The 22,770-nt window shown below is 38.4% G+C and overlaps 1 protein-coding gene across 3 annotated transcripts in view; it reads right to left on the reverse strand.

The window, feature by feature from the left end:
* Nucleotides 1–22,770, reverse strand: part of Dclk1 (doublecortin like kinase 1) — a 336,493-nt gene that overhangs the window by 150,736 nt on the left and 162,987 nt on the right. For all 3 annotated transcript variants that reach the window (XM_010623927.1, XM_010623928.2, XM_010623930.2), the window contains exon 3: nucleotides 4,190–4,289. In XM_010623927.1, coding sequence (XP_010622229.1) covers nucleotides 4,190–4,289 — 100 coding nt within the window. The remainder of the gene's footprint in view (nucleotides 1–4,189; nucleotides 4,290–22,770) is intronic.

Raw genomic sequence — 22,770 nt, forward strand, 5'->3', positions numbered from 1 at the left:
CAGCCTCATCACAGCTCTGCTGTTTATGTAAAATCCTAAGAAATATAATGCAAAGGTTAATAGAAGCAAAAACCTATTAGTTTACTTATAAACCAAGTTCAAATAAAATCTGAACAGCTCCCAATAATGTCTGTTGTGGGTTGAATTTTATTCCCTGGACAGACATGTTCTAGTCCTAACTCCCAGTACCTGTGACTGTGAAATCATTTGGAAATAGGGTCTTTGGAGAGGTTCTTGGCTTAGAGTAGCATATGCCTGAATCCAATAACTGGCGAATTTTTCTTTCTTTTTTTTTTTTTTTAGGAGATATGAACACAGAAGAAGGCCACACAGTGATGGAAACAAAGACTGGACTGTTGCTGCCACCTAGGAATGCCAAGGGCTGTGGGAAATCCAAGACAGGCCTTCAGGGGGAGGACATCTCTACCATGGCCAGTCCTAATGTTGGGATTTTGGTCTTCAAAACTGCAAGACAGTAAATTTCTAGGAGACTCTCTGTTATTTAAAATTTGTATTTATAATTAATACATAATGAGGATGTTTTAGGCTAGAGAATAATGTTTCTATTCATGTATGCAAGGAACAAGGGAACAATGAACAAATCAAGGTAAATGGCATATCTGTCACTTCAAACATTATCTCTTTGTGGTGACAGCTTTTGAGATCCTTTTTTGCAGTAATTTCTCTTGTTTTGAGCCACCCAATTTGTGGTGCTTTGTTACAGCAGCCCCAGGGCACTTAATACAACAGCAAAAATGTAGCATCAGAATCAAGGGGCTTAGGAATTGGCTGGAAGCAAGCAAGATCCTAGAAAAGTCAAGAGAAGATGAGAGATATGTAGATTTCAGCAGGGACTGGGCCTGGCAGGGAGAGATGCCAGGTGAAGAAAAAGAGTGGGGATATTGGATCTGCAAGTGGGGGGGGTGGACAAAGGGTGATGTGCAGTGTCAGATTCATCACCAAGGAGTTAATTGTCCTTTCCAGGTGTGAAGTGGACATTTCTCAAGAAAATCCGTAAAGCTCAAATTTGTCAGTTTGTCACCAATATCTAAGCATCACCACAATGAGTTGCCTGTCTCCAGTTTGGCATTTTCCATGACTATGTTTCATCAGTCTAAATTAGACACCAGCCATGCGAGGGATGGATCTGTCGGCCTCTCTGTCTGTCTCTATATATAGAGCTGTATCTACCATTTCGAAGGTGCTAAGACTCCACTGATTGATGACGATGTCGCTAAAATGGTCACATTCTGACTCGAACAGGGAAGGCATTTTATTCCACATGTGAAAACTTAGAGGAGGAAAGAGGATATCTTGCTGTTTCTAATACTAATCTGGCTCCCATGTGGCCCAGTGAAATATGCATCTGTAACGGCAAAATGCCTCACTAGAAAGACCATAAGTGACAACCCTAGGAGCTTTCCAAGAAGTAATTAGGGGGATATATTATTGCTAATCCTGAACACGCTAGGAGCTGGTTAATTTTGAAAGAGAAAATAGAAGTGTTGCCTTGTGGCAAAAGGCCTCTTCTTGGTGCCATTAAATCAAGCACAGCCCTGTGTAGGACAAGAGTATTGATGCTGAAGATGTCTGTGTTCCCCCAACCCCACGTCTTCAAGGAAGGTGCTGTGGAACAGGCCAAAGGAAGCATAGATGTGCAAGTACTATTTAGCAAGTACAGATGGCTGGGCAAAGTCATGCTCAGAGCACTTAAGAAAAGATTCAAATTTTAATACATTAGCACTAGAACATGCTGTACAAGCAACAGGAAAATTGCAGATGTCAATGTGTGAATTTAGTCTCAGGGTAAGTTCATACAAGGAAGTAAAACTTCCGTTTAGATTTCTTCCCCAGCCAACTCTCCTTGCTCCCAATATCCACATGTTCCTTGTAGACTGGAGGAAGACACATTACTTGGTAAGTGTATTTTGCTCCAAGAAGTGGGGAGGGAAAAATACGTGAGTACTCACCAGAATGTCTGAAGTGGTCTTTCAAGGGGCCAAGCCATAAAAGCTAGGCAAGGTGTCCTGGTGTCCAAGCATGTATTTGTGTACCTGAACAAGTGTGCACGCACATGCATGCTCATAAACTCATGTCTTTTCACATGGAAAGCATTCTAAGGTGAATCTACGAGAGATTTTCTGCTGGATTTCTTTTAAAGTCTACTAGCAGAGAAGTGGTCTGCAGCCTTTTGAGCTGTGCAAGAGGGGAAGGCCCAGCGGCTTGGCCTCCCCAAGCCAGGCCAGGTGAGATAAGCAGCTCCAAGTCTATCAGGGGGCTCGAGAAAATACACAGGGCTAAAAAAGCCATGGGCCACTCTGCTGATTGACACTAAACTGTATTCCAGTTGGGGTCTGACAGACTGTTTTCTATATCAAAGCAACAAATGGACTTTCATTTCAGAACACATCTGGTCTCTCAGACCATTCTATCAGAAACAGCTATTTTTTTTTAAATTGAAAGTCAAGGCAGTTTATTTTTCCCAAAACTGTGCTGTCAGTTCATTTGCCTCAATGGAAATGTTCACTTGTTCCACACAAGTTGTCTTACCTTTACACAGAGGTGAGCTGGGGGAGACCCTCCCTGAGGACACCTTTCAAGTGATATATCTACATAAATGTTTGCCCCAAAGAGCACTTTGATCAGTTATTTATGAAGATGGAATACATATAGAGAGAAAACTTATCTACAGGAAAAGCCGAGCTACTCCTCCAGTTAGGGACCCTGAACCAGAATGAATCTCTTCAATGACACACACTCTCATTGTGCAACGATCTTATCTCTCCTTACGCGCCCTAAGTTATTTTAAAATAACTGTATTATATTTATACACATATAATGAATTATATATTTTGCATATTATATATTTATTCATGTGCCACTTAATGATGGGAATATATTGTGAGAAATTCATCTTTAGATGATTTAGTTATGTGATCATTATAGGATGAACAAAGCCAGAGTGCCTTTAATGTCACTACACAGCATAATCTTTTGTTTCTTATTAGTACATGTTTGCTGTATATAATGATTACATTCATCAGGAGAATTTGGTAAATGTACATAACACATCTTAAACTTTTTACATCTCACTGTTCTTCCTTTTCTCTTCCTTCTATCTCTAGTTCTCTTTCCCATTTGCAGAGGATCTATCTCCCTTTTTCATAATATCTATCTTTTATTTTGCTCTTTAAATTATTTATACTTTGGGTTTCTCTTACCAGTGTATATATGATCTGTCATTGACCCAAGATATCATTATGTAGCCCAAGACTATTTATGCATTTATAGCTACATCTATATCTATTTAATATGAGTACACATTTACAGTGTTAGGATGAGGTCATTATATCGCATTATATCACTGATCTTATTATCTAAGTCAGCAATTAGTACACATTCACATTTTTCTGCATTCATGTAAGCAAAAATTCATTATAACTTCAAAAAGTATTTCTAACTGGGCAGAATTTGAATTGTCAATAAACATGTAATATTGTTCTAGTTAAATTAGAAACAATATTATCAAGGATGGTCATGTTAATTGTACCTGTGTTACTATTAAGATTCTGAGAGCATTGATAGTAAAATCATTTTCAAAGTCTAAACCTTTCACATTCACTTCCTTGTCAATTTGCTCCTCTTCATCAAGAGCTCCTTTTTTTTTATCAAGTACAGAGGATCATATTTAGTTTATTAATGGAAAGAAGCTACTTTTTTGGTACCTCTTAGATGCTAATGATGTACAAATTACAAAGTACTGAAAGAAAATGAAACAACAATACATTTTCCCAGTTCAGAATTAAAGGAGGTCACAGGTAAGCTGAGCCTAAGAACACACTCAGTAACTTTATGATTATAAATCCCTTAATTACAAATTTTAATTAAAATATGATTTAAAATGTAGAAATCACACTATGATTTTTATAGAACATCAATTTAATTATTCAATGATTATAAATGAGCCATTAATAATTTATTCTTCTAAACGACTTATCCTTTCCAATTATCATTTCATCTGTTTTCTATATTCAAAAATCAAAGAAATTCAAGATATGGGAAAGACATGCTAGTTGAGGATCTGAAACTGATTTGGTAGCTTTGGAGTTGACATAATCTTGGCCTGGTGCAGCTCATTTTGGAAAGCTGCCTCAAATTTCCCCTGGTTTTGAACTTTTTTTTTCCTTACCACTTTCATCTAGCAAGAAATCATCCTGGTAACGGAACTTCTCCGGTCCACATGCAATAAAAATGTCATCGTCACCAAAAAAGTCCTGAAGGCACATCACCTACAAGAGAAAAGCATGGTACTCAGCGAGGGGCCGGCAGAACAGCAATTACAACAATGCATCCCAGCAAGCAGACATCTGCATAAAGCCACTTCCCCTCTAATGGAATCAACAGGGCAGCTTCTCCAGAGGAATTTCAAAGGAAGGGCTTAAGCATCTGTTCCTAGTAAGAAACATGTTATGTCTCAGTTCTGCAGGAAGACGGGATAAGGCAAATAGAACCGGTAACTGTCACATTTATTACTTGATATATCAATAGGCTATGAGGTAAGAGCCCTTTGTTTCCATAATAACATAGATGCAGCAAGATGTGGGCAAAGCACTCCCCGTCACTCTTCTGAATGTAAAAGTCCGTGATAGTAACAAAAGTCAGCATATACTTTTGTGTCTTTTAGTAATTGATGCCATTGTATGCACCTGATAATCACTGAAGAAGATATTTGTATCGTAATTATGAACACAATAATCTCCTTTAGACCCATTCCACTTCTAAGTGGAAGAAAAGTGGAACCTCTTATAAAAGCAGTCATTTAAAAATTAAGTTAATGCTGAGGTCAAATAGAGATTAAAGTACCTATACATCCACCCCTCAAGTGATGCTAAACACTGAAACTTCCAGACCTTTCAACTTCTTGTTGTAATGAAAGGTCTTAATGTAACCTTCTGATATTTTCCCACTCATTCTCCAATAAGAACTTTAGGAGAAGAAAATGTACCAAAACTACATTTCCTTGCAAGTAAATGTAGTCAAAATAAATAATTTTTGAACATTTCACTGTCTGGAGAGAATTGTAAAGCTTTGTTCATAGTATGTGTAATACCAACAATGGGAACACTGCTGATTTCTATCTATTTTCAATTTCCTCTGACCACTTGGGCAAATCATGAGGTGGCCAGTGAAGGCATCCATTCAGAGTTCTAGGAAAAGACTTTGGAAGAGCATTTTCTCATGGCTAATGGAGCACCAGCAACAAACCCTTCTGGAATGTTAGTCTCTTTACCTTTGTTTACCATCAGCCTCGCTCATATTTGTCTGTAACTCCACCTATGGATACCTCTGAAGTCCTTTATCTTTGGCAGTGCTACCCTGATATATCATATGTGTAGGAAGCTGAGAAAGTAGTCAGTCAGAAGAACAAGACATTATTTGGAGTGCTCAAATGCAATGACGGCTGGGTTTCAGGTCATATTTCCAAAAAACTTTTAATTTTCAAATAATCACTTGGCTAAAGTTTTAAAAGGGGAAATTTCTATAACAGTCAATAATTGACCTTCCATACGAATAAAGGGGAATACTGTAATCACTGAGGAAAATGGGCCAAAGAACTGAAGGGTGGTGTCAGAAGATATGAACTTGAACCTGGCTTAAATATAGACACTTTGGATTCAGAACCTGCTCTCCCTGTCATTCCTGTCTCTCACTCCAACTCTGACCTCACTCATTTTTACCTTTATGACACATCAACTTTCTCTGACAGCACTGGTGTCATTCCAACTAAACCCATACGAGCCATTTTCACCTTACACATGGAAATCTTCAATGAATGCCTCTGAGATCCCAGACAGCACACGGCACTGACTACACAAATGAATGAGACACGGTCTCTCCCTCAGGCAAAAATGTGAACAGTGAGCCCCAAAGGACAATATTTTCTAACGTGTGGATGGCTGATACCTTTGTAAAAAAGAGAGGTCTAAGGTGAAATAAAAGGCTAACTTATCCAACGGGTTCCTTTGTATCTGAACTTTGAAAATCTGGTAATTGCTAATATGTATCATAACTCCAAAGAGGAGACAGGAAAATCCAGAATGATTTTTTCTCATACTGCCTCATACAGACTCATGTCCTATAGAGCTCCCCTTAGGGAAAAGAATGCAGGGAACACAAAGGAAAAAACCATTACCCACATTCTTGTTAGGCAAACTCACTTGCTTTTCCACCGATCGATATTTATTTGTTAATTCATTTACTCACTTAAACTTTTACTCCGTGCCTGCTTTGTGCCAAACATCATGATGACAAATTTCCGATAGACGAAAATACTATTGTTCGAGGAAATGATCTTTTTGTTCTGCACAACCCCCCATTCGCAATTTGGACCAGCAGTTTCTAACCAGACCACATTCATCTATAGCGTGTACTTGTTATGTTACTGCTCAGGGTAAACACATGTCATAAGCAGGTTGCCAGTCAAGTCATTTCCATCATTTTACTGACACCAGGTATCAAGTCTGAGACCCAAAGAACAGAAAAGATTACAACCCACTGTGGATAGTTTAGGCATAATGCTGTTGGCAAGTGGGAAATGAAACACAATGAACTTTTGATGCTCTTTCCAACATCAGGATTCCAAGAATATGAAAAGAACACAGTGATAACTAAGGAAAAGTATCTGTCATCGTGGAGCACAGAAAGACAGGAGAGAGTCATTTGGTGCTGAGCAACGTGTACTCATGTACCTCCCAAGCTTCACTGACAAAAAGCAGAGGATCTGTTGAACTATCAGAAACTCTGATGTTTTCTGTGCCTTCTGCTTTGCATCGTTTTGCCCTTTCCCTGCTCATAACTTCCCACTAGAAAAGGTAGGTAAGGTCAGTAGACCAAATTCAAATATAAAACTGTTTATTGGGAGAAGAAGGCTTTGATAAAAGATTTCAGATAAAGGGATGATTAGACACAGGGTTAAAATTAAAATGAATTTAGGATAATCGGTACACTCCAATTACCCAAGCTCTCATATTCTATCATTGATCTAGAGGAAGCTACAACACATTCCATCTGACAGAACAGAATAGCAGAATAAGATTTATAACCCTTTTCTCTACACAAATAAACTATGAGAATTCTCCTTGAGGTGTTACTGTATGTTCTGATATCAAGTTATTATAAAAAGTAGAGAAATGTAAATCCTGCGCTTGCATAATAACTCGATTTTATATATCTATGTAGTGTTATTCCTTTTAAAAGTTGATGTACTAAAAATTCAGCATGGTTACCAGCTTACAAAAATAAATTTCATTTATGGATGAAAAACATGCTTCTTGCTGCAGGACAGTGATGGTGACCTCTTCTGCTACAGAATCTGCTCAGTAGGTATCAGATGTGGGAAACATTCATGAAGATTAGATTCAAGGTGGATGCAAAGGCAGAGATACCAAGTTTGAGAAAAGAGAAAAAAGAGGACTTTCCCAACTTTCCCATTTCGCCATTGTCCTCCTGCCTCCCAAGAAAACCTAGTACCATCCATGGCTGCTCCTCCTTGCTGTCTCACTGTGGTCAGGTTATTTTCCCCTGGAACATCTCCAAAAAACCAGGCCTTTCCCAGCCCTTCTTCTCTGCTACCCTCACCATCACATCAGTTTCGAGTTCATTCTCCCTGTGGACTTTCACATTCCCCTTTTATGCATTTTCTCACTCCACCTCCCTTATCTCCAATCCATTCTGTTTCATTCTGTTAGTCTATTCTTCCTTTGTAAACTTTCAAATCCAATTCTGTGGATGAATGGCTTCCAATCATCAAGTCAAAGTTCATCTTGCTGAGTTTAGCATTCCAGATACCTCATAACTTGGCTGCGTACCTACCTTTCATCTTTTCAGTTGTTTTAGTTGTGATATAGCAAGTGACATGTAATGAGCATTTGTTGGAAGGAAGGAAGGAAAGGAGGAAGGGAGGAAGGGAGGGAGGGAGGGAGGGAGGGAAGGACATGTGGATGGACCATTCTAAAGTAAAAAATGCTCTCATTTATTTGCTTTATTCTTCCCTAAAAAGGGGTTTAATCTTTCCTACTTGTGTAGGGTATTTCTGTATAAAAATCACTCTTCTGTTTTCTATTTATTCTTACCAAGTCTTTGCCTATTTAAATTCCTCTGATGGTATAAAGTAGAGTTGAAAGTTCAAGTCCTATCTTCTCCACCCACTCCAATCCTGTAAACTCATCAACTGATCTGAAGCTCTTGTCACTATTCAGTAAGCATTTAGTACCTGTTATTTGTCAGTCCCTGTGCTAGACTTTCAGAACACATCTTTCTTTCTCTTAGAACTCAGTATTTACTCCTTCTCCAGTACATAAATCTAGTCTTAGAATCTCAAGAGCCCCTCTAGTACTACTACCGTCCATCAGTATAACTCAGCAGTGAGTCACCTGAATCACCTTCCAGTGGCTCTGTCCAAGGCTATGGTCTGAGTTATAGACCTTGCTCTGCCTCTTTCACTGTTTTGCACAAGTCAGAAAACTCTAGTCAACTACCTTAAAATGAGTACCTCTTCCTAAAAACCCTACCTACATCCAGGACAGATGCAGTGTCTCCTGTTGGGTGCCATTCTTTGGCATTAAAGTGAGGCTGCTCTGGGGCTGCTTCCTAGAAACAGAAATTGTCCACAAAGCCTGGATTCTGAGCAAACACAGCTCTGCAATTTAGATGTTCACATCTGGGACTAAGTGTAATCATATCAATTGTTCTAAGGACAGATGACTTAAGGCTGTGAATAGGAAGAGTAAATTCTCAATAAATATTAATGACTTTATTAACTAAATGCATTTTACTTCAAAGTAAGTATAAATCAAATGTATACTTAATAGAAAAAATGATTTTAAAAAATTTAAAACACAGTATGTAGTTCTTGGACACTAACAGGCTTCTTTCCTAAGCAGACACAGACAGAATGAAACACATGAGTCTCCCTTATTACTTTGGGAATTATAATTCTATAGGTATTGTTATTCTGATGAAAATCATACATTGGGTTAGTATCAGGGAATTTGTGTGAAGCTGGTAGAAGCTGCTCATGCAAATGTGGGGCACAATCTATGTCCCTGCCTCTGACTTTGATTAGGCCTCTGCTAGATGATGCTGTAAAAAGTCACTTGCAAGTACATTCAGCTGATATCATCCATGAATCATTATCTGAACTTAGAGTTTCCTGGGGTCTGTTACCAACTTTTAGATTTGTGGGAACCAGAGATTTGTATTCCTCTAAGAAACTTATTCTGTTGAAACAGCTTATAGTAGAAATAGAAAATGTTTATGCATTATATTAATTTATAGGGAAGTTATCTGTTTATGCACCCAATTAATATTCTATTAACTTTTAGTTCCCAGTGCTTTGGTTATATGGAAATCTAACTTGCTTTCATTTTCATCAATTGCTCCAGAGTTTATCTCCTATGGTACATAGGGTAATTCCAAAGCTGCAGTATCTCAGAAAACATAGATGATTAGAATTATTACTTCCCTGAAAAGGACTTGAAGGAGAATTAGGACACCTACATTCTGAGTACGTAATTGTGTGAACTTGGATGATTTGATTAAATTCTCTTGCTTATCAGTTTCTGTATTAGCTCTGATATGCTGTAGCACAATGATTATATGATGAAGATAAAAAGGAAAGATGAAAACAGCCTTTTTGGTGTGATGCACCAACAAGAACAGAGTTCAAACCCGATATATATTATTCTATGTAGTCTTCTCTGCTATGAAGCATTTATTAGATAACAGTTGGTATAGATCTTAAGCATCCTCCAAAGGTTCACATGGTAAAGGCTTGGTCTGCAGCATTGTATTACTGGAAAGTAAAGGAACTCCAAGAGGCTGGTCTACTGGGAGGTAGCATGTCTCTGGGATGTGCCCTTGAAGAGGTTAGGGGACCTCACCCCCTTCCTTTCCACCTCCTTGGCTGCCCGGCCATGAGGTGGGTCATCTGCTCTGCCATGCCTTCCTGCCACGATGCCAATGGATCCTGGACTAAAATCTCCAAAGCTATGAGCCAAAATAAATCTTTACTCTTCATCGGTTTTTTATCCCCATGTGATAGTGATGGAAAGCTGACTAACACTGTGGTATTAGTATTCCAGTTTTGCAGATAAAAACGACTTACATTAAGCAGGTCAGTTTGAATTTAAATGCAGGCTCTTAAATACCAAGAAGCAGGGACATAAGTCTATTCGAATGCTCAGAAACATGCACCCTGAAGTCTGTGTATTAGAAATTTCAGTTCATAAAACCATTACAATCAATAATTATCACAAATATGTTCATTAATAGTATACAGTAAGAAAGTGCCTAATAAAAACACCCCTTTAAAAAGAGAAGCTTGAATTATTTCTTCAGCCGAAAGAAAACATATTCCTTTTCCTGACTATGTGAAATCTGAATTTGTGTCTTTTCCATTAATTTGTCATTGCACAAACTCATCCCAGGAGCCAGACTGCATACAGGGGAAACAAGACCCTGAAGATAAATAAGGATTCTCTCTCCTCTGTGCTTCCGGCTTGCGTTGCTTTGCAAGGGCAGAGATTCAAACAAAGGCAATAAAACCATCTGCTATTTACACATTTCCAAAGCGAGAGGATAGAATCCATTCGCCCTCACTGGAATGGAATCTCCATGGTGACGCTGACTTTAGGGAGCTGCCGCAGGTTCTTAGCAAGGCTTTAGCAAGGGCATTTTCTTTACAAGTGCGCCCTCTACCAACCAAACAATGGATAGCTCCGCAGACCTGGCCACATTTGATGTAAGAGTTTCTTTATCAGGCATCTGCCCTGGTGTTGGAGACCCTGAATATTTCATTGTCACTCGTTTAATACATTTTAGGTTACAAGCCATAGCAAAGGTAAAAGCTAAGAAAATCATTCCATTTATGGGAATCACTGAGTATGGCATATCTTGTTTTAATTTTCTTTTTAAAATATTTACTTATAATTTCTTGTTCTTGATTTTCTTGATACCAGTTAGAGATAGCAGGCTTAAAGTTTTTGTTGTTCTCATTTTAATGAAATGATTTTTACTGAGAAGGCATGTTTATATTTTGTAAAAAAAAATCTAGTCACCTTAGTTATTACCTAAGGCATCAAGTCAACAACCGTACCCTCTACATAGTTCAGAACACGACCATTATAATTAGCTTCAGTTAAAACCTGGCACTTCCAGGCCCCTCATCTTGCCAAAACTGAGTCAAGAGAAAGTTTCTATTCCAATTTTATTCCATGCTTGGCTTCTATTCTTTTCTGCTAACACCAGGTGTTCTTATGCCATGTAATGCTGTAAGTCAACAATTGTGAACTTTTCTGCTTTATAATCATGTAATTCTAGATGCTTCTGATTCTAAATGTGGTTATGTAACTGCACATTAGAAATATTAGAAAGTGTTATTTTTATTAAAATACATTCTCCATAATTTCCTTAGATTTGTTCATCACTTCATGTCTCAGGTAATAAACTTATACATGTGGGAATTTGTTTTTACAATAGTTTCTCTAACTAGGAATTTCTGACTAAAAAGTCCAGGGAAACTCTGGTTCTTGGTTAGAGACAGATACAGCATAAAAAGAGAAATAAGCTATAATAATAATTGGAGAGAGGAAAATAAAGATCCTGAAAATTTTTATAAGTTTTAAAATCTGACACTGTGTGACACTCTTGAAAAAGTGGAAAATGCTGTTGGGATAACAGGCTGAAGGCTAAAGAAAACTTTCTCCTTTGAAATGCTAGCAATTTCATTTGCTGGGTCAATCTGAGAAAAAACAAGTGTGGAAGTGAAAGTGCATTTACTCCTTGGATGCTTTCTAAGCTGCTACAATTGCTGCTGTCCCTCTGAGTGACTGCTGATCACGGCTTGGAAAGACATGGCTCTCTCCTTCTCAGACCCCGACTTACCTAAGGGTACTGCAGTCTGTTCCAAATGACTGATCTTTCAATATTTATCCTGTTTTTCTTTTTTAATTTTAAATACAGATGGTCCCTAGCTTCTGATGGTTTGCTTTGTTTCTCCTTTTAAGAAATTCTGTAATGTTTTTTCTAATACATCTTTAGCATAGCTTACTCCTTTAGCCACTCTATCACTTAAACAATTAAATCGCAGTCCAAGAAAATGGAAACTGCAACACAGTAGTCTCTTAGGAGAGGGTACAAATCATCTCGGATCTGAACTCTGAAGCAAATCCATATTAATTATCTTAAGGTGGGGTTTTAAGATTACAGCTAGCCAAACCCTTATCTGAGTGGCTTATCTGAATAGTCTGATTGAATTCATAATTTTCAGGGCTAGAAGGCAATTAAACTTACGCGCTGTTGCTGAGAGGATCTCCCAAAAGATCCATGCAAGTAGGTAGCTGAGATTGTGGCTCAGATTCTAATTAGGCAGAAACCTCTTATTATAGTAATTGGAAAAGAAGAAATAAAATGATTAAGAGAACCATACAGCCACTGAATACAGCTCCTTCCAGGGTAGAGGAGAAAGGAAATCTTTAGGAAGTGTAGCTCTGAGAAGTAATGCTTGTGAGCTTAATGTTTGGAGAGTGATGCTGGTCATGATGCTACCTTCAAACAATGCTGCAAACTGCTTCCAGCTGCCATCACTATGCCAAGAGGGTCCTGGCCACGGCAGGAGTCACAAACCCAGCACTCATTGGGGCTGGGCTGGGAATATGGATGAGTGAAGGGTGGGGGGGGAACTCATCAGTGCAACTATGGCAAATTACATAATGAATTCCAGGTCCAACAAGCAGCACCAGGCACAGAGCTCCCACAATGAATTTTTGTTTTCAATGTTTTCTCTAGTACTAGGGAAGTGAACCCAATGGCTTTGCACTGAGGTATAGCCCCAGCCCATTTTTATTTTTTATTCTGAAGCAGGGTTTCTCTAATTGCTAAATTACCAGGCTGGGGTTGAACTCGTGATCTTCTGGCATCAGCCTCCCAGAGTGTTGGGATTACAGAAATGCACCATTACACCCAGCATGTTTCTCATTTTAACAATAAAATATTTTTAAAATTTGACTTTCCTCAGTTAAACATACACACACACACACACACACACACACACACCAAACTCATGCAAAATTTTCCTGTAGCCTGGATTCACTCTATGCAGCTTCTAATTTACAAATATCCACTTAAAACAATTCCGCTTTCAGAAAAGATTTGCAAACACTTTTTCAAGAAAATTATAGTCCAAAGTATTGATATATGTTTGAAGCTAAAACCTAAAGATAAATCACTTTGCCTTGTATGCTGTTGTGCACTGGTCTGTCACTTGAGATTGCATAGAATAACGTTTCCAAAGCCATGGAAGTATGCTTCTGCCAGGAGTATTCATAAATGTTGCTTGATGTTAAAGTGTGGAGCTGGTTGCTTTAAATATTTCTATTTCTATTTCTAACCTACTCAGCTGCATAGATAGCTTGACGTTAAAAGGGATATTTTTATACAATTCAAATTAGTCCTTTCAAGCGATGTTTTTCAAACAATGCCAATCCCATGAAGTTGACATTTCCAAAAGGACTGTGAACGCCATCATTACCATCAGCATCACCAGCACTACTGTCCCCATAACATGAAAACTACCATAATTACCACTGTCACATTATCACCACCATCCCCATTACTGTTACCACCATCACCGTCACCTCCACTAAGACCAGCATCATCACCGCCACCATCACTACCACTAGCGCCATCAACACCACCATCACCATCACCATCACCACCACCACCACTGCCACTACTGCTATCACCATCATCTCTAGCACCATCACCATTATCACCCTCACTATCACTAATATGAACCATCATCACCATTATGGTGGCATATGGAGGCCCTTTGCAGTATTTTTCTTTGTTTGATTTAATGAGCAAAGGGCAGAGTCTTTTGTCTTCTCTATGTTCTTGGCAGGAAACTTGTCAGTGTTCTGCTCATTGGGTGAGCAATGGTGACTAACTGATAATAATCATCCTAGTAGTTCATATTCAGTACAAATGCAACCCAAAGTTATATTTTAAAATTATTTTAGAAATAAAATTTTATTTTTCACCCATCCTCAAATGCAGTTAGGAAAGATTTATATGTGGCTTTGAGAATATTATTGGATAAAATACTTCTTTTTTTTAATGCATTTGAGCGCCAGTCCAATTTAAAGATTACGAATCTCTGGAATTGTCTGAATAATGGTACTTTTTTGCATAATTATATTAAAATAATTAAAATTATTGTATTAAACACAGCTAAAAGATAGTAGTAGTAAAATTAAAAAGATTATAGTGCAAAAGGCTTAGTTTCAAGACATTACGCTTTTATAAATAAATGCTGGAATGGGTACACAATGATGAACACATACTTGGAGATAACCTTACTGAATTTAAAAATTACATATGGTGAACAAAACCTCCCAGGCCAATTTTTCCCTTTGCCTCCAGCCTATACTATCGATATTAGAGCTTCTATAATTCTTTTTTATTTAAATATAAGAACTGGGTTAATAATATAACATGGGGATGGTTGCAATTTTCCTACAATGCATGATCTGTACGAATAAACTTTCATGACTCAAATGCCCACAGAGGCCTGGCAGGTAACATGAGCAGTGAAGTGGGCCAGACATAACCAAACAGAGCAACAGGGCAGCTGCTGGCCACTAGCACAGGCAGACACCAGGGGCTAATGTAGACCGCACTAAACTAGAACACCTCACCCACGTAAATGGGGCCGCTTAACACTGCCTCATGGGAAAGTAGGCCAGACTGATTAACTTCCTAAGAGAAAGTGAAATCGGATTTTTATTCAAAATCTCTAAAATAAAAATCTCAAAATAAACTCTAGTAAGTTTATTTTTATAAAAATCATTGTGTACTCCAAACAAAACACACCTATGTCCTGAAATCAACCCATGAGCAGCAGTTTCCCATCTCAGGGTAGAACTCCAGCTCAGTGCTCATTAGCTGTAGGTACTACGCCCGGGGCCAATTCCAGAGCTTGAGCCAAAAGTCGGGTACACTGATTACCAGGCTTTCTGACAGACTTCACTTCCCGAAACTTCTGAAAGAAGGACAGGGTAAAGTCAAAACCCACCGTTTCTGGAAATTACAGCCCAAAAAAATCAATAAGGCAAGTCTTATGTATGTGTATATATGTGCACATGTATGAGTACACCCACATGTGCTTACATCTGTGTCCTGAGAAAGGGGTGGATTTGCCAGCTGAGACTGTTTTCGGCTTCCTCACTCTCTTTTCCCACCCCTGATCATCATGCCTTTCCTTTCCTGAGAGGCACAGATGGTGTGGAGAATCTAGAACAGAAAATCTCAACATAAATGTTACGTTAGTAGAGACTGAACAAAATTAGACCTCTCCTATAGAACCCTGGAGTACAATCCACTGTCTTCTTCCATGCCTGAAGTCACCCTCTGGCTGCAAAGGCTAATCATGGTTTCAGAGCTATCGGCTTCCCATAATAAGACTGAGAAACTTCTCTTTAAAAATAAAAATCAATTATATGCAACAATTTTCCACATCTTCTCTGCTCAAGTGTGCAAACAATCACCAGGACCATTAAAAACTACTGAAATGATAGCTCTAATTGGGAGGGAGGAAGCAAAGCATCTAAAAGTCAGTCAATTGGGAAAATGGATTTAGGAGCTAAAACATCAAAGAGAGAGGATAACAACATAAGCTTTTCACACATCATTTCTTTCTTTGTCTTTCTTACTTTCTTTCCTCTTTCTCTTTCTTTGTCTCTCTTTTTCTTTCTTTCTCTCTCTTTCCTCTTTCTCTTTTTCTTTCTTTCTTTTTTCCTTTCTTTTCTTTTCTTTTTCTTTTTGTACCAGGGATTGAACTTGGGTCCTTGCACTTGAATGGCAGGCAGCAGAACCACTGAGCTAAACCCCCAGCCCCTTCACACATAATTTCTAATGACTGACTTTTATTTATGGGGTTTCTCACAAGTCAGGAGTAAGCTGACATGAACCTTCTTTCCTTCCACAAAGGAGTCTTCTCTTACTGATGGCCTTTCCTATCAAGCGCTTGACAGGATCTGGATATCCCTCATGGTCCAGTCCATTTTTATACGGAACATCCACCTGAAGCAGGGATATGTTCTCCAGCTTTGGATGAGAACATGTTCATGTTTACCTATTTTTTTTTTGTTTAATTTTTTTGCTTCTTTTGTTTTGTTTTCTGCTTTTCTTTTTTGTGTTTACCTATTTTTAATGTTTCATTTCACATTAAACAATGCACCTAAGCAGAATAGCACACAATAGTGATTTTGAGCATAGGCTCTGGAGTCAGAGAGACTCAGGTTCAGTTTCATTTATGGGTGATGTGGACCACATACTCATACTCCCATTTCTCTTCAGGTAGAACAAAGATCATTTTGTATTTATTACCTAGAGTAGCAGAAAGAATTTGATGAGATAAGTCATGGTGTGCATAAGGCAGGATACAAGCATTCAGGAAAAGGCAAAAACTAACATATAGCCCTTAAATTAACTTTGGAGAAATATAAATTCCAAGATTACTCACAGAAGAGTTAATAATCATGCATGAGAAAGCAAAAATACATCACTTTCCAGTTCATCTTTTCCTTGTACTGCTTTTACAGTGAAAATTATTCTGTCTAACAGCTGTCAGATTTTAGACAACTGCAAGTCTTTGGAACTGCAATCAATGCTAAACAAAGTACATGAAAATAACATTTTCCTCCCCCCATACGTTATCCACTCTTCCTTGCAAGTGAGGAACATAGTGCAATAACTAAATTAGTATGAGCTCCCACCTTACATTTCCTAAAAATCATATTCTTTCCAAGTGTCTGAGAAGTGGAAGACTGAGCATTCCCTCCAGGATGAAACATGTGTCCCTGCCAATCACAGCTTCCTTAATGGCAAAGGAAATGAAATCCAAGCAAGAGCAGCCACAATGAACAGCAATTTAAAGCTTTGAAATCAGAGCAAAAGGTTTAAACATTCAACATAAATCTGAAGCTTGAGCTTCTCTCCTTGTTTGTCATTTTAACAAACTTTGCACATTTTATGTCTGACTTTAATACTACATCTCAACTGATATGATGAGGTTAAAATCACAGTGCACAACTTCTATGGCTATAAATGCACTTAGAAAAAATCATCATAACTTAATTTCTAAAATAATTGAGCCATATTTATTGTGTGCATTATTCCAGTGTTATCCTGCCCTTCCATGTTCAAACACATGAACTCTTGACAATTTTTGTTGCATTCGAGAAACATCTTTAAATGAATGGTTAGAGTTTTTTTATTGTTTGCAGTATCTCAGTGAAGGATGTTGCTATGGGTTGAACTGTGCTCCCCAATATTCATAACTAAGAATATGGCCTTATTTGGAAATAGGGTCACTGTAGATACAACTAAACATGAAGTTGTACTAGAGTTGCATGGGCTTCTCATCCAGGATGACTGTTGACCTCATAAGAAGGGGAAACTTGGACACAGATATGCATGCAGGAAGAATGGCATGTGAAAATGAAGGCACACATCAGGGTGATACTTGCATAAGCCAAGGGACACCAATGATTACCAGCAAACACCAGAAGCCAGAGAATAAATGTTCCTTTCAGCCTTCAGAAGGATCTGGCTTTATTGACGCTTCAAGCTCAGACTTCTAGCCTCCAGAAATGTGAGCCAACAAATTTCTGTTGTTGCAGCCACCCAGGTCACAGTAATTTTTTTATAGCAGCCTTGGCAAATGGATAGAAGTGTGCATTTTTCACGCACACAACAATATAGAGAATAAATATTTTTTTACAAAACACAATCTTCTCGCTTTGACTAAAAAAGTAAGGAGGTAGGTTCAAAACCTATCAGGTTCTTGTTTTGAATTGAAGCTTGGAGATTTTTAGTAACGTCATCTATTAATGACTTCATTGTTCTATTGACCTTAATTAAGTTCTGTGGAGCGTTAAAGACATACTCTGAAGCCTAGGACAAGCCATTAAAATGTTACAGATTGTTTATGGCTGTACCATTCCAAACATGCCCAATCTCATCTAGTCTCAAAGCATTACATAGGTTCTGTTAACCTGGAAACATGGTTCTTTTTCATTGCATATCTATGCCAGTTATCACTTATGCAATAGCAACCAGTTCTTGAATGGATGAAGATTGTAAAAACTCTGCATCATCTGGGCTCTCTTACTTTCGTTTTCTCTTTTCTGCTTTGTTCATTTTTAGTTATCTTACATTACATACACAGAATAGTGAATTAAGGGCAGAAAAGTCTTTACGAAGCACCTCAAGTTCTAAAATCATAACGGAATGGGGTCAGGGCCCTAAGAATGAGCCTGTAACAGACAGGACCCTGAGATCTTGTAACCTGGATCAGCACAGCCAGATTCTTCTAAGTGATTCTGTAAGTCATTCCCACTACAGTCCAAATCTGTCTGGGCACCAGTTTTGTCTTCTCTAAAATGAGGGTATATACTAAATGGGCAATTCTTCTCCTAGTTCTTGGGTTACATACAAAGCATGAGCCATGGGTTAATGTTTATTACAAGCCTACTAAAACTGAGGCACTGAAGAAAAAATGCAGCTTTATCACTATACGGAGAGGCTTGTACAGTAAGCAACAAGGAAGATAAAGTTAAATACACATTTTACTAGGTGCTCTTACTGAACATTTTGGTAGGGTGGGAGACCAATATGAAGCTTTATTTAGCCATTTTTATGAATATGAAGAATGGGATTGTCAAGAATTGATTTTACACCAAGAGGTTAAAAGTTAGTAGTAAATTTTTTCAGTATTATTCTACTCAAATAATTTCAAAATTCAATATTGTGTTTCTAAAACTTTGAAACAGGTAAATTATTACTGCAACAATGTGGGAAAACATCTTTTTAAATATAAATACTTGTACAAATAGGAAAGAGTAGTTAAATTATTACTACATTATGAAGTTAAACTTGGGGAAATCCCCCTTTTTCAGATTGAAAATATCTTAAGAAGCCAATCCAATAAAATTCTCTTGTGTTGAATTATAAGAAGATAATTGTGAATAATCAAGAATTATTATGGTTCATTTTATAGTTCATTTCTCATGCAGCATTTCCTACATTTAGAAGATAAAGGGGTGTCTAAAATAGCAGAGTTAAGGATATTCACAAGGAATGTGGAGTGAAATGCCAGGTTCTGAGAATTTGTAATATAGGGTTGGGAGAGGGAAAAAAATAAAATTTTCATTAACAATGACGCTGTAAGAATTCCGGAGCAAATATGTTGTAAAAGAAGAAATGAACAGGCACATTGCATAAATGCCTGGTTTAAGAATTCATAGGCAGAGCCAAGGCTTAAAACTCTCCATCTTCCCTTCCTCTTTGGCAGGCTCCCTTCCTACCCAAGACTTCATGATGCCATTAAATCACTTACCCAAATCACACCAAGGCATGTGGTTGGAAATACTTATTTGCATTTCGCAAATCCACATCTTTCCGAATGATATGTTAAAGCATACATTTCATTTTGCTTGTGTCCAAGTTTTCCCACATATAGAAAAAAATAAGCATCAATAAGAAAAATTCTTGGTTTTATAAAATGAGGTCCTTGGGCCAAAACTGGCCCTGCTGCCTATTTTTGTATAGCCTGTAAGCTAAGAATGGCCTTTACATTTTTAAATGGTTGAAAAAAAAAATCTAAAGAAGAATCACATTTTGTGCCAGGTAAAAATGGTAGACAGAATGCTAGTGAACACAGGCTTGCTCATTTGTTTATGTATTGCAGATGGTGGAACTGGAGATAAACTGCAGAGTTGAACACAGTGTTGAACCTTAGTATACTTAGGGTCCCCCTGTGGGTAATAAAACCTGCCGATGCTTACTGCTGTATATAAAATAGTGTAATATTTGCTCACATCCTACCTATCCTATATACATCTTTAAATCATCTTTAGATTACTTGTAACACCTAACAAAGTACAAATACCATGATAATGGCTGCTATACTATATTTTTTAAGGGATAATGACAAGGAAAAATCTATACATGTCAAGTAAAGATTTCCCCTACTGCATTTTTATTTGGGGTGGGGGAATGAAGCCAGCGGCTCACCCTGCCCTTTTATTATTTTTTAAGGTGGGGTCTTGCTAAGTTTTCACACTGCCCAGACTGGGTGATCCTCCTGCCTCGGAGTGCTAAGATTGCAGGTGTGTACCACTATATGTGATTTCCTCCAATATTTTCCATACACAGTTGGTTGAATTTGTAGATTTGGATCCTATGGATACAAGGGCTCATGTAGTTCAGCAGAGACTGCATGATGAACAAAGCTTAAAATATTTTCTATCTGATCCTTTTCAACACAAATTGGTCAAACCCTGACATAAGTCACAACTTAAATTGTCTTGACATGAAATCAACAAGTTGCTTTCTGTGACACCCTAGAAGACATCATCCTTTCTGGTTTCCTTCCTTATCTGCCAGTCTTGTCACCATAGTGCAGGTCTTTCACGAATGTAGGATGATTCATGATACTAATAATTTTTACACATAAGTATACACATCCATCTTTCAGGGATAAAAGAATATTCCTATAAATGCAAGTAAATTGCTGCTCTGCTCCAACTAACAAAGAAAGTTGGGCATGCGCTGACCCTCTCCATCAAGTGACCAGTCAAGGCAAAGCAGCAGCTTCTCTGGTTCTTTGACACACATTTCACTGAATGAGCATGAGTATCTGGAGGTTGTGTGGTGTGGGCCACAACTCACATGCTCTTTCTCAGCCAGATTTTATTCACTTGATTGTAAGTGATGTTTCTTTATTTAAAATATTTACTTTCCTAGGGAGCTCAGCTTACCAGTTGCTCTATAAAGTGCAGAAAGGAAAAATCCTGCTCAAGGAAACCTTGAAATGTCCTCTCATGAAGGAAAGTGCATTAGAAAGCAGCTAATGGACAGGTAAGAAACCATACTCCGGCTTCTTCTTCCAGGACAGGGTCCAGGGGTAGAGAAGGGCACTTGCTTCCTCTTCTTCCTTCTTTAAGCCACTTTCTTTGTGCTGTTCCCAATCTTAGAAATATTGTCAGAGTCAGAAATAAGAGTGACTAAAAGATTCAAAATCAAGAACTATAAGAAACTAGAAAAGAGTTGGAAATTCTCATTACCTACCCAAAGAGGAAAGTCACAGGTAGAAATAATGGTGACAGTTCAGAATTAGGGAGTTCAAAGTAGAGAGACAACTTAAAAACAAATACAAGAAACATGAAGGACTTTCGGAAAATACAACTAATTTGAAAACTGAAATGGGGTCACAGTCTATATCAAACATACAAACAAAACAGAAAGTAACAAGGGCTAGTGAGGATATAGAGGAAGTGTAACCATTTGTGCACTGATGGCAGGAATGAAAAAATACAGCTGCTATGGGAAAGTGGTACAGCTACCTTGGCTACCTGAATATAGAGGTCTTTTGAATACAACTGCACTGTATACCTACAGGGTACCAATAAACATAATGAAGAAAACCTGAATATAGAATTACCATGACCCAGCATTCAACTTTTGGATATAGACTAAAAATAAGTGAAAGCAAGGGCTTGAGCCGATGCCGTGTGTGCACAGTGTATGATTCACAAAGACCAAAGAGTGGAAGGAAATGTTCCCAGGTGGATGACTGGATGAACAAAACACATACAATCCCAACGTGGAGTTATCATTCAGCCTTAAAGGGAAGGAAACACTGGCATATGCTACAACAAGGGAAAACCTTCAGGATGTTATGCTGAGCGGTATGAGCCAGTCACAGAAGGGTAAATATTGAATGGTCGCCCTAATATGAAGTGCCTGGCATGGTCAAATCCACAGGAATCAAAAGTAGATTAGCAGTTGCCAGGGGGGAAGGAAAAGGTAAAGTTCTAGAGAGGGATGGCGGGTATAGTTGATAATTACATGACTGTACTTAATGCTACAAAACCATGGATCTACAAATGGTTAAAACAACAACATTTATGTATATTTACCACAAGAAACTACTTAAATTGACCTCCAAAGATGCCTTGGTACACTCACCATTAGAAAAACTGTGTTTATACCTTGGCAGCACAGCAGAAAAGCAGCATTGTATACATTAAAAAAATGCCATTGGTTTATTTATGTATGGAAAAAAGCAAAAGAACAAAACAAGAAAGAAAAAGAAAAAACAGCATCTGTCAGGATGGCAAATGTGAAAGCATGATGGACGTTTGCCCAGGAGGGTGGGATGGTACTGACTTCAGCATCGAAAGTTCTAGGTTCCAGGAAACCCTGGAGTCTTGGTCAAACTTGTATGGCTGGTCAGGGGTAGGTGAATTTTAAAACAAAATAATTAATAAAATTCTTAATGGCAAATGTTGGGCTCTCTTCCCCCCGAACATCTTACAGAATGCCAGGTAAGGAAGCGGCACGGGTTGAACATCTGAAGTGTTCAGGGCACCGTGCTGTTCCAGGGAACTCTCACGTGGGTCCCTGGGGCTGGCTGCCTGCACTACAGCTGGGTTCTCAGGGACCTCTCTTTGTGTTTAACAAGCTCCACGTGAGTTACTTGTGGCCAAGGCTCCTGCACCAGGCACCTGCACTGAGGGACAGGTAAGTCAGCACTAGACATGCCCGTGACCCCCAGGCACAGGTGCCCTCTGCCCACCAGCAGGCCCTGCCTCCGTCGTGTCCCCAGAGCCACCGCAGTCTCCACAGATTCCACATCTGTGGATG

Source organism: Fukomys damarensis, unplaced genomic scaffold (genome assembly GCF_012274545.1).
Source record: "Fukomys damarensis isolate Sample0158 unplaced genomic scaffold, DMR_v1.0_HiC HiC_scaffold_38, whole genome shotgun sequence".
NCBI classification, from domain to species: Eukaryota; Metazoa; Chordata; class Mammalia; order Rodentia; family Bathyergidae; genus Fukomys; species Fukomys damarensis.